The sequence below is a fragment of the Centroberyx gerrardi genome, chromosome 16 (assembly GCF_048128805.1).
Source record: "Centroberyx gerrardi isolate f3 chromosome 16, fCenGer3.hap1.cur.20231027, whole genome shotgun sequence".
Lineage (NCBI taxonomy): Eukaryota > Metazoa > Chordata > Actinopteri > Beryciformes > Berycidae > Centroberyx > Centroberyx gerrardi.
In genome coordinates, this window is record NC_136012.1 from 13874953 (window position 1) to 13891823 (window position 16871).

The following is a 16871-nucleotide window of genomic DNA, read 5'->3' on the forward strand; positions in this document are numbered from 1 at the left end:
ATAGTTCCTCATTTAGAAACTCATTTTGAAACAACATTTCAAGTTTCCGGGGGGTTAACTGATCTGTGACCTCACCCTTTTCAGTAACTTGAGGACATCCAGTCTCCAAGTCTCAATATGCTTTACAATACTTTATTATCACTAACGGCATTTATGTTTTGTCTTAGTCTTTTCCTGGTGTACAGAGCCAGTGTTTTAGAAAATGATTTTCGAAAACTCCAAGGGGACATAATTCTACAATTAAATCAGCCACGTTCTGAGGGAGTCAGTGATGGGAGCATGGCCAAGATGTCTAAAACAAGGGAGGTATGTCACTGATTATGCAGGATGGAGTCATCTTGGACATTGTACTACTAAGATTTATGCCATTATCAAGTACTCAGATAGCACTGCAATAATAAATTTTCTCTAAATGCTCTGTTTTCTCTTAGGACATAAAGTCAAGTGCTTTCCAACAAATTCAAAAGAATTTTCTGAGATTGTCCTTTAGGAGAGTTAAACGGGAACAGGGCGGCTGTAGAGGTGGGTTTTGTCAGTTGAGAGATAAAAATGTGTCTATTAGTTCAAATCTAATCTGGTAGTGAGACCATAAACAGTTTAAGTTAATAAAATAATTATAAGTTTGTTTTCCCTTACCAGTGCCAAAGTCATTCCTGCAGTTAACAGCCAATACTAACAAACAACCATACGTAAGAGGTAAAGCTAAATTCAAGTCTTTGGCTTTTGGCATGGTAATGTCTGCCATTATTTTAGTAATGTCTGCCATAAGCCTATTTTGCCTTTCCCCATAGGAAATGTAACAGTGATCCCTTGGACTGTTGCTGTGCAGCAAGGACATGCAATTTCACCAAAGGCAAACAGAATTGTTGTGCAAGAGGATGGTTATTACATGGTGTTTGGACAAGTATTGTGTCACTTTAGAAGTATAACTCTCAAGCATAACTAAATTGATATTGCTTGTGATTTGTTCCAACTATGCTGCTCATGTTCCGCTTAATTCTCAGGTTTTGTTCGAAAGCTCCGGCGCCATTATGGGCCACATCGTTCGCAGCTGGGGTTCCACTGAATCGGGGATGAGATCAACAGAGCTTTTGCGCTGCTTGCAAGAGATGTCCCAGGCGACTTCTGTCAACACCTGCTACACTGCAGGTCAGTCAGGCACTACAGTACAGTCCAAAGTTTGGACACATCTGATGCTTATGCTTAAATGCTTGAAATGAGTTTCTTAGACAAATATAAACAGTGAAGTTGATGCCTATGTATGAATTTCTTTCCAAAGCCTTTGCCTGTCCATCAAGGCAAAGGGCGGCTACTTCAAAGAATCTAAAATATATGATAGTTTTGTTTTGTTTAACACTTTTTTGGTCACTGCATAATTCCATTTGTGTTACTCCATAGTTTTGATGCCTTTACTATTATTTTAAAATGCAGAACATAGTCAAAATAAAGACAAATGTGGTGTGTCCACACTTTTGACTGGTAGTGTACTACATCCTGGCCTCTTAAAATAATTAGCTTTGCCTGTTCATGTGTGCTGGATTTGAAGGGCATTTTTCATCTGGTCTATCCTGATGCTCTCTATTTGAATGACATGAATCCTCTGTCTCAGGCACAGTGAAGCTGAACCAGCGGGACGAGCTAGAGCTGGTGATTCCAAATCGACCTCAAGCCGTGATCTCCATGGACGCACACTCGACCTTTTTTGGTGTCATGCAGCTGAACTGAAACAAGGCGGTATGAAAACAATAAGGACGCAGCTCGTTGTGGCAGGATGTAGGCAGCCGACACCAAGCTGTCTGAGGGGACGCAGATAGAGAGACGAGTGACAGCAGTCTACCATCTCTTGGTGACTGTCATCCGGCTCAATGATTTTTCTAAATGAACTGTCCAGCCATCAGTCTTCAGAAGACAGCTACTTTTGAAATCATTCTGTATAAAAGCCCAGTTATAATGTGTATCTTTCAGGTTACTCCTCATGGCCTTGTCCTCCTAACATTGTCCTTTCATCACAGTCTATTTCTGCGTGTCTCTTTATACCTTGCTGGGGGCTTCCCTCCACCGCCACACTGTCTGTTTATTTGTTCCTCTTGCCTATTATAGAATGGTTTCCGTTTAACTAAGACTATGGCAGGAACAAACAAAGGTATAAATTCATATTGTGTATAGCCGAGGTGTTTTCCAGTTGACATAAAACAGATATCGTGATATAATTAAAGTTGTTATATATGGGATAATTTGCCTTTGTACAAAACATGAAATTTCCCAAATGGACTTTCCTTAAATAACCAGTATTAAGTTTGTATATTTGTCTGATGTGTTACAATTAAAACATATGTGATGATGTTTGATTAAAAGACTGTATTTCCCCAACTCAGAAGGTACTTTCTAAAACCGTTTTTTTGGAAAGTGCTTGTCATGGTAATGTCTTTATTGTGTGAATATAGTGTCCACAATGCCTATCTGGTGTCCACAGCTGTTTTCCCTTTTCTCTTTTTTTTATGAAGCACGGCTATAAGAGTGTGTGTGAATGCGAGCTCTGACAACAGTAGTGGTACAGTATAACAACAGCAGAAGCAGCAGAGGGAGAATGCTCAGACACACACTCTCTAATCTCCTATTACTCTGGTCACTTGGCCATGACCTTTGCGTAACTGGAGTGCCATATAATGATCCAAAGGTAGGCTCAAACTGAACCTTTTCAATACATGGTAAAATCATTGCAATGTATTCCAACAGCTGTAGTCTCTAGAGGTGCACCTTTGCTGGTTTTGGGTGAACTTGTCAACTACTAAGGGTGCTTAACTGTGGTTTCCTTGGATCACTCTTAATCATTCATTCTCCTTTCATTTCAAGGAGCAGTCCTGGCACAACCAGAACCTCTATTCTATTCCTGTGAATTTGGATATGAGGCTTAGAAGACTGGACCTGTCCAATAACTTCATCAGACAGTTGCACACACTTGGTCTGCCATACTTGGAGCAGCTGGACCTGAGTTGCAACCAGCTGGATCTCATCTCCGAAGGGGCTTTTGAAAACCTGGCTCAACTTGAAGAGTTGAATTTGTCCAGAAATGCGCTGAACAACAACCTTGGCAGTAACAGCAAAGCCCTCCAATCCATCAGTAGACTGAAGAGTTTGGACATATCAATGAACAGTTTGAATGATGATGCAGTGGAACAGTACCTTCGAAACAAATCTTCTCTTGATCAACTTAAGATGACTGGTAATGGCTTAACAAGACTCACGCACAACTTGTTCAAAGAGAGCAAGGGCTTGAGGGCCATTAGTATTGATGATAACCTGATAACAGATATAGAGCAGGGGACATTTGAACCTCTGACCAGATTAGAGACGCTAAACTTGGCCAAAAATAATCTGGCTCACATCTGTGATTTTAAATTACATCAAGTTAAATATTTGAATCTTAGTCAAAATTCAGTCGAGTTCTTTGTTACACAAGAAGACGACAAGTTGTACAGGCTTGAAATCCTTGATCTGAGTTTCAACAGACTCCTTTATTTCCCAATTGTTCCAAAGATCAGTCGTTTGAAATATCTTTATTTACAGAATAATATGGTTGGTACCTTGAATTCAGAGACGACAATGATATCAGAGGTCAACTCTCTTTATAAAGAGATTATAAGGGAGGAAGACAACACAAAAAATATACACGCAAACTGGGGGCTGATGCCATTAGTTTACATTGACCTGAGCTACAACCACTTCAGGTCTTTCCCACTGGAAACTTTGAGCCTTCTCTCATCTTTGGAAACATTGAACTTAAGTTATAACTGTCTGCAAAACATCATCTGTAATAGTACAAATGATAGCCCATTGGGACACCATCACCAGCTTTTCTTTCCTTCCTTAAAGTACCTTGACCTGCAAAGCAATGGACTTCTAAATATTTCTCCCCTCTTTCTTGAGTCTCTCACACAGCTAGAGACATTGAATCTACAGGAGAATTCAGTGAAACCTTGTGCAGCCGTGGACTATTCGGGACTGCAAATCCTAAATCCTAATATGTCTTGTGTTGCCTTTGGGAAGATACGGACTCTTAAACACCTCAACCTTAAAGAAAATGGTATAAAGATGCTTCACCCAAACACATTTGAAAAAAACTCTTTGGCTTCCCTGAACCTTGCAAGAAATTCAGACATGGTAATGCAAGTGGGCGCACTAGAGGGTGTGCAGAGGAGTCTTCAGTCCCTGATTATGAGTGAAATCAACATGAGCAGCTCGGATCTGTCTTTACCCTGCATGCCAGCCTTAACTCAACTGAACATCTCAAACAACCGTCTCCATGTCATACCCAGCGGTGTAAGTTGTTCTCCTCTTAGAGAAATCGACATAAGAAGTAATGCTTTTGTGTCTTTAAACCATTCTTTGGTCAGGGATATATCTGATCACCTCGATATCATGTATATTAGTGGGAACTGTTTCAACTGCTGTGACAGTAAGTGGCTGACGATCCTAAATGAGTTGAAGATGAAAGTGCCTGACATTAGTCAAGCTGAATGCATTACAAGAGGCAGTAAGATTAGTATGACAGATTATTTGAGAAACCCTTCGATGTATTGTTTGTTTCATACAAAGACACCAGAAATTAACTTTGGACAAGTAATCATAATTGTTTTATTTGTAACTACAGTATTAACAATGCTCATCATATTCACAAGGAATGTATGTTGCTACCAAAGATCATTTATAGTGTGATATGTAACATATATTGTCATTGTTTCATTATGCACATTGTTCCATTTATGAGTATGGGTTACATACAGTAGGCTAACCAAATGCCTTCAGTGAGAAACTGGATAACAGGCTACAGTTAGCATACTTCCTGTGAGTGTGTGTGTTTCCATCACCCATGTTACTGTAAATAGAGGCGGGGCTGAAAGACTACTATACCATATAAATAACGCAGTGGAGACGGTGTGATCTGACATGTGAATCTACTCTCGCTCTGTCCATGCATGACTCCATTGCACGCTACTAATCTGTGGAAAGTGCATTATACTGTGTGACCTGTGCAGTTAAAATGTTGTGATTGAAGTTGGCTTTAATTTAACAACTCCTCAACTCCCAAGCTGTTTTGCTACAGTGATGTGCCAATTCACTATTTATCAAGTCAATGAGATTTGCCTATCCTTCACTGTAATGTTTGTTTTCAGATAAAAGTCTTAACCTTGGCGCAAATTTTTATGACGTCTGTGAAGCCTTGCACAACATTCCCAGAATCTGGACTGGATGTGAACTCTTGAACTAGTCAATACGATGCCAATAAGTGAAATGCCAATAACAGTCCCTGTAAATTTTCCTGGTGAAAGCGCTTGAAGCTGTTTGTCAGATTATTATTTGAGAAACTGTATCTAAGGAACAGTGTTTAGCCTATCTATTACAATTATCAGTTTTAATCTCTTGACCCCTGACCCCAGGAGACTCACCTATGTGTCAGCCAAAAATCTCTTTGCAGCCATTGGAAAATTCATCAAATATTGTAGTAAGTATAGTATCACATTATACATTGTAATATACATATTCTGACATTCCTCACTTTAGAAATATTAATCCCACTTTTCCCATTTTCCTTTAAGTAAATCATTGAGATTTTGATAGAGAGGAATTCCATCAAGTCATACATATATATATATATATTATATTTGCATCATGTGAAATGAAGGGCTGCTACTGTCAATCATCAACAGTGTGCAGGATGTTTGCCTCAATTTATGTAACACCCAAAATGCTGGTGAAAAGTGTGAAAAGTAATTCTCATAAAATCCAGCAACAGCTACCAAATGACGCCTATTTCAGACAAGACACTACAAACTCCTACTACTTTTCTGCAGAAAATGGACACTGGTACATGTTTCATGAAGACAGGAAAGCTTGATGACTCTTCTTGCAAATAGCGAATCAATGCGTAGTAAAAATGCAGCTTTACAAGGATATCACAGGGATTTTACAAGACTGTGTTACCATCTCACCAAGTAGCTCAGGATAAACAAGGGGAATAAAAGAGAAAGTGCCGTTGCAGGAGGATATCCTGTTGAGCAATTCCTCATATGGTCATTTTACAACTCCTACACTTGACACATCCTCCTCCTTTAAAGTGATGTAATGTGCCATTTTGAAATTGTTCTAATGTATGCCCATTATCACTGCGTCCACCTGGGTAGAGCCAGGGCTCAGGCCTGTGATTTCAGCATTACTGTCAGAAGAGGTGGGACGAGCCTATCAATCTGGGTCTTGAGCAAGATATACTGTAGGAAATTTCTCTCTTGCCCCACCCACAAGATTTACTAGATCAAGTAGCAGCTTGACAAGTTCAAGCAAAGAGCACTCAAAGAAAAGAACACCGTGCGGATAGTATTAGCTGTAAAACCATAGGAATGCATGTAGCAAATTGTGTTCATTCTTCTTCTTGGTGTTTTATGGTAGTTGGCATTCAAAATGCTGCAATAGCAGCAGCTGGTTTATTAACACCTTATGGTAAGTATTGGAAACTTGTACATAATATTACTGTCAATCTCTACTCCCTCTAATGCCTGTATTTCCACTAAAGGCTACTCTAAACCCCATCACTTCAAATAAATCGATTAGGCAAGGAATTGTCCTCCATACCCATTTAGGCTTAAGATGATGGAAATCTCTTTCTCAATATTTCCTTAACATTTGCCGTTACATCTTTAATATCTGGGTCCTCTCTGGCTTCCTCTAAACTTCCATAGTGCAGTTCATTGTCATTGCAATATATCTTGCAAAATACTTTGATTCAGACAAAAAAAAATTGATCCTTTTTGCTCTCTGATGGTTTTATCTGTTCCCTTGTCAGTAAAATCTCCCTTGACTTTCCACACTATTCAGCAGCTGTCTCCTCTGCTCGAATTTCACAACTTTTTCCTCCCTATTCCTTCTTGGACTCAATGCTGACCCTGAATCAAAGTTTCCTTTACAAAAGCACTCTGCCTGGTTCTCCTTCTGCACGCTATACTCCTGGTAACATCTCAGTCAAGAACGCACATGGCCTCCATGATCCAGACTAATCCTCTCTGCACCATTATGGTGCATCTTTTTCCTCTTTCTCTCTCGACTCAAAGACACCGATAGACAGCTGCAACTTTCCTGAATCATTGAGTAAAGTTCCACTCTGTAGTAAGAAGTGACTTTGATCACTGCACAGTGTCCATGAAAACAGGGTGCTCCTAAAGTGTGCACTGGTGTCAAGGAGGTTTTAGGAAGCAGTCTCAGTCTCATTTATTCATTCCCCATGGTTATGGCAGATGCACATGCACATGCACATGTGATGGGCTGCAGTCCGGTCATCCAGGCTTCAACACACCCACCAAAAACCTCCATCAGAATTTTTAGTCCACTGTTCTGGGGTATTGGACAGCCTGTCAGGGCTGCTTAAATTAACTTTAAAAATGTCCCACAAACCACTGTCCCACGACTGGCACCGGAACCACTTTCCATTTTTCCACCTACAGTGAAGGAGAAGCTGAAGAAAGAGCAGAACGCCCCACCACGGTTTTCCTCGAAACAAGGAGGAGGCCTGTTTGACTTTCAAAATGGCGGGTAATGGCTCCTCGTTGTCCACAGCTTGTCAGTAACGTTAGCTGAAGAAAGAGCAGGACACATTTCATTGACCAAATGAGAAAATCTGACACTATAAAGTAAAATCGTCGGAGTTGCGACATAGGATATCTCTGGTCGCCTCTGCTGTTGTGACATTGAACCAAGCCAGCGACAACTAAGATTGCCAATTTGCCTAAATCACCGATAACGGCTGTTAAGTAGGTCAACAAGGACAAGAGGAGAAAAAAAGAAGAAATGCTGTTCTGTGGTAGATAACTCTCTCTAGAAACATCAGCCTCATCTCTACAATAAATCAGTGAACAAACGGTGCTGTCAACCGCCAATACCAGATTAATGATGTTCACCGCCAGTATCATTTACATATTTAGTTGACTAGCTAATTGAAAACCGCCATTTTCATAAGCAGAACCCGGATTCCTTCGCCGGAGGTAACCAGCAGTTAACGCTACCAGCCCCAGTCGTCTCGTCATGACTCCGCAGCAGCTTCTCCAAAACGAGCCGCATCCATCCAACATCACACAGAAATGCCTGATAACTTACAAACTCCTCCTGTTGGAAAATGCTCGGAACACTCTCGACCAAGAACTTCGCAACTTCACCGACAAGGTAGGATAACGTGGGTTAAAAGCAGTCAACCTAACATACAGTATTGGCCATATTAATCTCTAATTTACATTAGTTTAGCTAGCTAGCAAGCACGCCATCTGCATGTCACATCGTTAGTTAGCTGCCACACCGATTATCGCTAGCTAGGCTGGCCAGCTAGCAAAGTTATGGTAAAGTTGGTTAACGTTAACCGTATAATTGAAACAAAACGTTGTTGATTCGAAAATAGTCGGTGAATATTCTATATCCTGCCTGCAATATCAGATAATCTAACGGTTGTTAAACGTTTTCCTCAGGCCTATGAAGAGGTCCAAGGTTTCCTGAATTCACCTCTTCCAACCAGCCTGTACAGTGACGTTGTGAAGGCTGTGGATGCAAAATGCCAAACTATTAACAAGCTCTTGGCTGTATTAAAAGACATAAGAAATGGTAAGTCAAGGAATAATGGTACAGTTTAGTAACTGGTGTGACTGTCAGGGGCAGGGTTGCAGATGTGCATGTGTAAAACAGGTCAGCCGAGGTGGCAGCACCAGCTGTATCCAACACCTTGAGTCACGCACACCAGCAAACACAGTAGTATAATTACCTGGGCCACTGCCAGCTATCGCGTCACATAGCTGTCCAATGTGTGATTTAGGAACACATTTTCAAAGTCTTCATTTCTCAAAACACAATCTCTCCCCCGGCCTTCCCCATCTGTGCAGGTCCGCAATTTTGTCTCCAAGCCTCTGCTGTAAACGGAGTTATAACAAATCAACTTCAGCTACTCCAAGACAAAGGGATCTTGATGACAGATGTTCTGAAGTTTGGGCCCATGCTGCAGAATGTCCTTATGGCGAGCTCCATAACCAAAGCAGTCCAGGTGCTTGGGGCCACATTGTCCCTGCAGCAGTTGAAACAGTTCCTCATCTCCCAGCCTAAAGAGGTCCAGAATGATGTAATGATCTGTAGCATCTCATCTAGCCACAACACTGTCGTTCAGACTACCAGCTCATCCTGTCACTTTAAGGCCAAAGAAAAGGAACATGCTGTTATATTTGAGGAGAAACCCCAAACAGATGTAGTGGTTGAGCCACCTGCCATCATTCAACGTCAAAAGGATAACACAGAGCGGCCACCACTACCACCTCCCATTACAGCTATACTCCCAGAGCTCAGAAACCCTAACCCCATGAAAATAACAGTGAATGCACCACTAATTGGCTGGGGACGTGAGAATGATGTCCAGGTGCAGCACCAAAAACAAACATCCTCTCAGCTGTTGCACTTCCTCAGAACAAATGCTGAAAACAAGGGTGCAACGGAGGTCACTTTAATCGAGTGGAGGAACAACTTTCAGTACACTTCAAGTTTGCCAACATCACCCACCATGAAAATAAAAAGCCACCAATTCAGATATGACATGTCAGATGAAACGAGATGTACTGATGCACTTCCCCCGAGGAAGAAGTTGCTTGCAGACATGGAAGACCAAGCTCCAGTCTTCAAACTAAAGCGAGTCGAGTCAAGCGGCTGTCTGACCTACACCTGCATGATCGCCACCAAGACTGAACTGTGGGATATCGGAGACATCTTCACAGAGGCGAGACAGGAGCCCCCTGAAGCCAGCCCTTCGGAAAAAGAAATGGGCGAAGCATGCCGAAATGAAACCACCGCAAGCCTCCATTTGAAAACCCAAAGTCTCCAGGCTACAGAACCTGAACCCCAGAACAGTTCTGCTGTTGCAACGTCAACGATCAACCGCATAAGCATCCCAGAGTTCCAGATCAGGAAGTTTGAAGAGATTGAGGTTGTGGTGTCTCATATCGTCAGCCCAGGCAACTTCTACATCCAGCATGCAGACTCCACCGTGAATCTGCAGGCCCTTGTCACAGAGTGAGTTATTAGGAGTGGCTTCTAATCTCTTGTCTGTAGCGGCTTTTTCTCAGCTTTTCTCTTTGCTGATCACATTTGCAGGACTTTAAAGGCCCCTTGTCCTTTTTGTTGATTATTTTGTTTTCCTATTACATAAACACAAGGCAAAATTGGACTGCACGCTTTTATAGAATAAAAAAAAAAAAAAGTATTCCACATGTTTCTGGTTGTCCGATTATTTTTCTCATTTGCAGCAGCTGGAAAGCCAGTAGTTCACTTTCGGAGCAGAATTGCATTCCAGACATCGGAGCCCATGTAATGGGTTGGTTCCTGAAGCAGGAACAATGGTACAGGGCCCAGGTGATGAAGATATGTGGGATAAGTGAAGGTGGGCCCAATTTTCATACATGGTAATGATTTTGCAAATGCTTACCCCTAGATGGTAGCAATGTCATTTCTGTTGCCTGTAGCCACTGAAGAGGATATTACTGCATGTGTCCCTTCAGTTGAAAAGGGATAGATTCTAGTTCTTTTCTGACTTAAACCTATCATGCTCTCTACCTTTCACATGTAAGATAATAATACCACTGACAGTGCTGGGAGTGGGACAGCCATCAAGGTGGAGGTGAAGAGGCTGGACCATGGTGACACTGCCTGCCTGTCTCTGTCGAACGTCAAGGAGCTGACCCCAGAAATGGCCGACTTTCCCCTCCAAGCTGTACAGGTCTCACTGGCAAATGTGAGTGGTTCCATATAGATATTATATAGCCTAAATTTTGGCTTCATCATTTTCAATATGCATTTAAACTAGTACTTGAATCTCTCTCATTGATGAAGATTTTCGGACACAGAGATGCAGATTATCTTTTCCCCCCTTCTCATTCTCTCCCTCTCAGTATTTGGACTCGTAGAAATGGTTAATATATTGTGTTCCACTCTGAGAGTGTAGCCTGGATTATTGGCATTTGTCCATGTGATTAGTCACAGTCTTTATCTATTGCTCGGTGATAAAGGAAATGAATTATCACAGTGCATGGTATTTAGTGTCTGTATCCTCCCCCTCAGGTGACGCCTGTGAATGGGAAGGATTGGTCTGAGCAGGCAGTGGGCTGGTTTCGAGCAATGGTGCACAACAGGACACTGTATGCCAGGCTTTACCCACAGGGGCCCAAAGTAACAGTGGAGCTGTTCTTGGAGAAGGGAAAGATAGGCGCCATGAGGTACTTAAGTATGAAACACAAGAAATGCATTCTGAATAGATGTTAACTTATGATTTATGGAATGATTAATAGCATGGGATGGAAGTTGATAACATCACTTTCACATTTATTGCTATTAAGCCCCATTGCACAGAGATCTGTTATGTCTGTCATCAACTTTTGGTTTTGTCTGTCTTTATTGCTTGGATGTTTTTATGTGTTTTTTTTACTATGTTGGCTTCATAATTACCCCCACGGGGATAAATAAAGTTTTTTTTTTTGATTGAATTGAATATCTAGCAGGTAGATGTCATCACTGGAAACAAGTGTGGCATTTTATTTTGCCAACTGTCATTGTACAAACTAGCGCAGTGCCCGTTCAAAACATGCCTGTTCGGAACGGGCCGATTGCTTGGCCTCCGGTATTGCTGCTTGCAGCTTTCTCGAGAACCGCTCATCCAAACAACTTCACACTCGACACTGCACGTCCTTGGTCCCCAGCAATACACCCGCCAAGTGCGAAGTAGATCGGATGAACGGTTCTCGAGATATGTGAAGGACACACATACAGACAGAGATTCCTTGCTTTATAGTATGATGATGTACTTTTATGTGTCAAGATGAAATATAGCACCTGAATGCATCGTTCCTTTTTAGTAGTTCAAGTGGGGAGTTATACAACACAGTAACTATACAATGGTGGTGTTTGTTCATTTCAGGAGGGGTGCACCGCTGTCTTTGAGACTGGCCCAGAACGGACATGCAAAACATGACAAACTGAAAAATGCTGGTGTCATAAAACGAAGTGAGTAGCTCTACAGTTTTGGAATGTTTTAATTTGTGCATCTAGGTGGCAGTGTAGCCTATGTATGACCGATGCAGCACTCTCATTCTCATTCAAAATCTTAATGCTTTGCTTTCTTAGGCACTTTTCAGCTTAAAATGAGAAAACAGGAGTCTGACTGGGAGAAATACCTCATCTCACGCTATACTCAAAAGTAAGAAGTGATTCTGAAAGAAGGGGATGTGGTTTACAGAGTTGTTGCTGTAATTTTGTCTCAGTCTAATTCAAAACCCATAACAGCAGCCCTGCCATGAAGCACACAGATCTTAAACATGGAGAAATTTGATAACTCCAGTTCATAGATGAGAGCTTTAGATTGATTGTCTGATTTTGATTATGACCAGATTTGAAGACCAGTTTACAAGTGAAAGTACAGTGGAATTTCATTGAAGGCTAGATGTTGACAAGCTGCTGTTGTGATTGGCTCTTTGCAGCACACTAACAAATCAAGAATGTTATAACTTTAAAGGAGATAAAGACCATTTTTAATTTAAACTGAAGGCATTGACTGGAATAGTTCAAATGGAGTAGCAGGTATCAGCTTTCTTCTGTATTTTGAAACTTAACATTGCAATTCATAACACTGCTACAAAACTAGGTCTAGTGAATTTCTTGCACCATATCTCTACTCTAATCCAGTTTTACACTGAAGTATCTTGATTAATGATTCTCCATATCCTCACTATTCAAACTGGAACACAATTTCTTAACTTCTTAAAAGTCTTTAAGTATTTAATCTAATCCTGTTTAAGGGTCTAATAGATTTTGACTGAATTGTCCTTAGAGGGTTGATTGAAATAAAAACAGAAATTACATTATCAATATTTTTTTTTCTAAACTTTTCATATGCAAAGGGTTAGGGATACCAAATTCTGGCATATGTTGTATTATTTTGAGTCTTTCTAAGCCCTAGAAAGTTTTGTATTTCTGTATCTTCTACTCTGTGGTTTGCATTTCACCTCTCCTCATTTCCCCAAAGGCAGAAAAGTCTAATATTTTGTGTCCTGATCATTTCAACCACTAGACAGTGCCAATTCAGTCAGATTATCTGCCCGCTATTAAGTGTTGCTATGCCACGAACAGACTGCTTTTTTCACTTTTTTCTTTTTCTTTTATGTATCACATTCCTTTGACAAGAATAATTACTAAAGCTGCCCTACCTTTTGTTAACATTAATATCTAGTTCTTGTATTCCTGTACTGTTTGAGTTTGACAAAAATTGAAAATGTATTTTGAATGTACAAATCTATGCTTTATAGCAATAAAGTGCATGTTATCTAAATGTAAAAATATGTCTTATGTCTCCCTGTATTGTTGAGTTAGTAATGTATAGAGAGAATACAAATGAGTTTTATTTCATTCAAAGAATTACTAGGCCACCCAAACTCTCCCACTACATTGTCAAAAGTGACGCAGAAACGCTCATGGCACAGTAAACTGCTGTAGGTCATCTGATAGTGCATGACAAACAACTGCATTGTGTTTTTCCCTGCATTCACTTCATTCTCTTGATACTGTAAATTATTGTTACTTGTATTGTAGGGAGGAGTTTGAGCAGAATAAACTGACAGTGCTCAGAGGGTTTATGACGGCAAGTACATGCCTATGTGTGTTCATGAAGGTTTGAGGGCAAAAACATTGTTTAAAATTTGTGATCCTCCATGTGACAACATGCTGTAGCTTAGCTCATTCATAAGCAGACTAGTATTTTACAGCTGCTGGCACAAAGACAGGGCTCGGTGATATTCCACCCTATAGTCTAATTGTGAAAGCAGTTTCTCGACGAAGTTACCCTTGATCAAAGTGAATGTCTGGGTATTTGCTATGCTCTGCTGTCAGCATGATTCAGTAAATATTTGAAGCAAATTTAACATGAAAGTAGTCCATAATAAAACTAGTTACGGCTAGGATCATTTGTTTCTTCCCTAATATGCACAATTAAATTGATAGGGAAAACAGCTTGCTATTGTGGCATGGAACAATGATCATTTGTGAAGTTTATTATACAGTTGCAGTTAATATCAAATTATGAATTCAATACAATTTTCAGATCTACAGTGTATATGATGTTTGTATCATAAATTGTTGATATACTCTTGCATGCCTAATGTAGTATGTTACTAAGTATATTTTGACTTTGATTTGTGGCATGTTCTATATCACAAAAAGTAGCTTGATGAGCAATTGAGAGCAATCAAGACGTAGCATTTTAGACGGTCTCAGTTAAATCCGTTGTATAAATCTTCTCCTCAGTAAGACTGGCTTTCATTTTCCACCCCCGCAGTGTTTGCAATAATTCAACAGTTCATGTACTTGCTGGATGAATCTGCAAACCTGTTACTGACTCCCTACTCTCCATGACAGTGGCTCAGGTCAAAAGCACCCTTCACTTCCCTGCCCCGCCAAGCACAATAAATAATGTGGCAGGCTAAGGCCTTTTGTGTCCACACAGATTCTTTCTTTTGCTTGGGGTAGGCGGAAATCGAGGCGTTTGATCTGAATTCTAAAGAGTCTTGTTGCAGCCCAATAAAGGATGCCATTGTATGTAAATAGTTTATATAAGAGCATATGACCGCTACGGTGCAGGGCAGTGGCTAGTGGCGGAGGAATGATTAGCATTTTCCAAACGCATGGTGTTCTCAATCCAGCCTTTTGGTTTGCTAAAAAACACAATATTTTAATTCATTTCCACCCATTTTGTACACATTTTTGTGTACCACCACAGCTGAAGGTAAAATACATGTTCTATCCTTCATCAATTCTATTTTGTACTAACATTCAGTGTGCAGTGAAGTCAGATTTGGGGTGAGTGATGGCTGAGGTGCCCCCGATGTCTTGACAAATACTTGGCGTGCTGTTGTGCAAATTATCGTTGCTCTGCATAGTAGTAATATTTGAATGAAACAACTTTTCAGGATATAAATATTTCTTAGTTGGATCATTTTATGTTTTTATTTAGGCAAATCAGATCAAGCCTATTGCCTTTCTTACAAACAATAGAGGTCTCTCATTTGTCGTAGGAAAAAAAATGTAATGAGATGGATGTCTTGCTGATTCCTTGGAGAAATTGGCTGGCATAGTCTGTCAGTCTGTCTGCAACTGAACTGTAGGTCAGATTGGGAGTACAGTATTAATACAGAGCGAGCAAATCACGTGGTTCGGCGAATCTTTCGCAATTGGCTTCGATCTCTTGCGTCTTGTGACGGTGCACGGCGGTAGGCCATCGCCCCTGCTCTTATACCGCCAACAAGCTACTTGGCAATTCTCGTCTGTTGTTCCTACTCTGCCAAATCCAGCTTGATGTTCAGGCCACACCTGAAGATGGTCATCTTTGGACCTTTACACCGCCGGCTGAGCCTGGTAAACTTCTTCAAAACTGTTCTAACAGTTAGACTTTTACAAAATGATTGCGTAAAGTTGTAGTGGAGGATGACAGTGGTAATAGCTCGCAAGTTATTTAATGTTTTCCACCTGTTATACCATTGCTATAAATATGACTGTGTCTTTATGCAAGGCTACAAAGCTGCGGTTTTCATTAAGTTAGTTTGTATTTTGCTTTTCCTGAAAGATGTTTGACTATTGATATATTAATACACTATTTTGCTTGATAACATCATTCACTTGATCTATTACTCATTAATTATATGGTTATAACAGTTAACCTTCTTAAGATGTAGATTTAGCTTAGCCTACATCCGTGTTATAACATTTAACCTTTGCCTTTCCAGACCTGGAATCGAAAATGAACTGGGGGTCCTTTTATGCCGTGATCAGCGGCGTAAACAGGCATTCTACTGGCATTGGACGCATTTGGCTCTCTGTCATCTTCATCTTCCGTATCTTGGTGCTGGTGGTGGCAGCTGAGAGCGTCTGGGGAGATGAGAAGTCGGGCTTCACCTGCAACACCCAGCAGCCCGGATGCAACAGTGTCTGCTACGACCAGTTCTTCCCCATCTCTCACATCCGCCTGTGGGCGCTCCAGCTCATCCTAGTCTCCACCCCCGCCCTGCTGGTGGCCATGCATGTGGCCCACCGACGCCACATTGACAAGAAGATCCTGAAGAGGTCGGGCCGCGGCAGCCCCAAGGAGCTAGAACACATCAAGAACCAGAAGTTCCAGATCACTGGAGCTCTGTGGTGGACATACATGATCAGTATCATCTTCAGAATAATCTTCGAGGTGGCTTTCCTCTACATCTTCTACTTGATCTATCCTGACTTTAAGATGGTGCGTTTGGTGAAGTGTGACTCATACCCATGCCCCAACACGGTGGACTGTTTTGTCTCCAGACCCACAGAGAAGACCATTTTCACTGTGTTCATGCTGGCAGTGTCCGGGGTGTGTGTGCTGCTCAACCTGGCCGAGGTGGTATACCTCATAGGCAGGGCCTGCATTCGGTGCTTACACGGCTCGGAAGAAGAGTCCAAAGTGGCTTGGATAACTCAAAAATTGTCTTCTTATAAGCAAAATGAGATCAATCAGCTGATAGCAGACCATTCACTCAAGTCTAAGTTCACTGTGACCAAAAAGAGCCCAGTTGACAAGGGTGAGAGGTGTTCTGCTTTCTAAGACACTACCTTTCCTTTCCCAGTGAAACTAATCAACAGTAATGTCCATGGAGCGTGCTGTCATACTGTTGCTCTGCATTAATGTTACATATACTGTATATTTGCTCATTTTGAATATACTCATTTAGACCGTTCATTTATGTATTGTATCATTCAGTCAGTTATTTTCATCCATTTTTCCATTTATTCTACTGACA

The 16871-nt window shown here is 41.0% G+C and overlaps 3 protein-coding genes across 3 annotated transcripts; all 3 read left to right on the plus strand.

Annotated features, from left to right (window-relative positions):
• The first annotated feature begins 89 nt into the window (after positions 1-89).
• LOC139929973 (tumor necrosis factor ligand superfamily member 13B-like) lies at positions 90-1731 on the plus strand. The gene is made up of 6 exons (XM_071923064.2): positions 90-306; positions 432-522; positions 640-696; positions 792-904; positions 1005-1149; positions 1610-1731. The coding sequence occupies exons 1-6, from the start codon at positions 118-120 to the stop codon at positions 1723-1725; spliced, it is 711 nt and encodes a 236-aa protein (XP_071779165.1). The 5' UTR covers positions 90-117; the 3' UTR covers positions 1726-1731.
• On the plus strand, positions 1619-5190 carry LOC139929971 (transforming growth factor beta activator LRRC32-like). Its single transcript, XM_071923060.2, has 3 exons — positions 1619-1734; positions 2505-2677; positions 2854-5190. The coding sequence occupies exons 2-3, from the start codon at positions 2528-2530 to the stop codon at positions 4714-4716; spliced, it is 2013 nt and encodes a 670-aa protein (XP_071779161.2). The 5' UTR covers positions 1619-1734; positions 2505-2527; the 3' UTR covers positions 4717-5190.
• A 10262-nt stretch (positions 5191-15452) lies between these two features.
• On the plus strand, positions 15453-16761 carry LOC139929956 (gap junction beta-1 protein-like). The gene is made up of 2 exons (XM_071923044.2): positions 15453-15465; positions 15834-16761. The coding sequence occupies exon 2, from the start codon at positions 15848-15850 to the stop codon at positions 16673-16675; it is 828 nt and encodes a 275-aa protein (XP_071779145.1). The 5' UTR covers positions 15453-15465; positions 15834-15847; the 3' UTR covers positions 16676-16761.
• Positions 16762-16871: the final 110 nt, after the last annotated feature.

Coding starts and splice junctions, on each gene's coding strand:
- LOC139929971 (XM_071923060.2), top strand. CDS start 2,528: ATGCGAGCTCTGACAACAGTAGTGGTACAGTATAACAACAGCAGAAGC. Junction 2,678..2,853: donor TGCCATATAATGATCCAAAG/GTAGGCTCAAAC, acceptor TTTCATTTCAAG/GAGCAGTCCTGGCACAACCA.
- LOC139929973 (XM_071923064.2), top strand. CDS start 118: ATGCTTTACAATACTTTATTATCACTAACGGCATTTATGTTTTGTCTT. Junction 307..431: donor AGATGTCTAAAACAAGGGAG/GTATGTCACTGA, acceptor GTTTTCTCTTAG/GACATAAAGTCAAGTGCTTT. Junction 1,150..1,609: donor CAACACCTGCTACACTGCAG/GTCAGTCAGGCA, acceptor CCTCTGTCTCAG/GCACAGTGAAGCTGAACCAG.
- LOC139929956 (XM_071923044.2), top strand. CDS start 15,848: ATGAACTGGGGGTCCTTTTATGCCGTGATCAGCGGCGTAAACAGGCAT.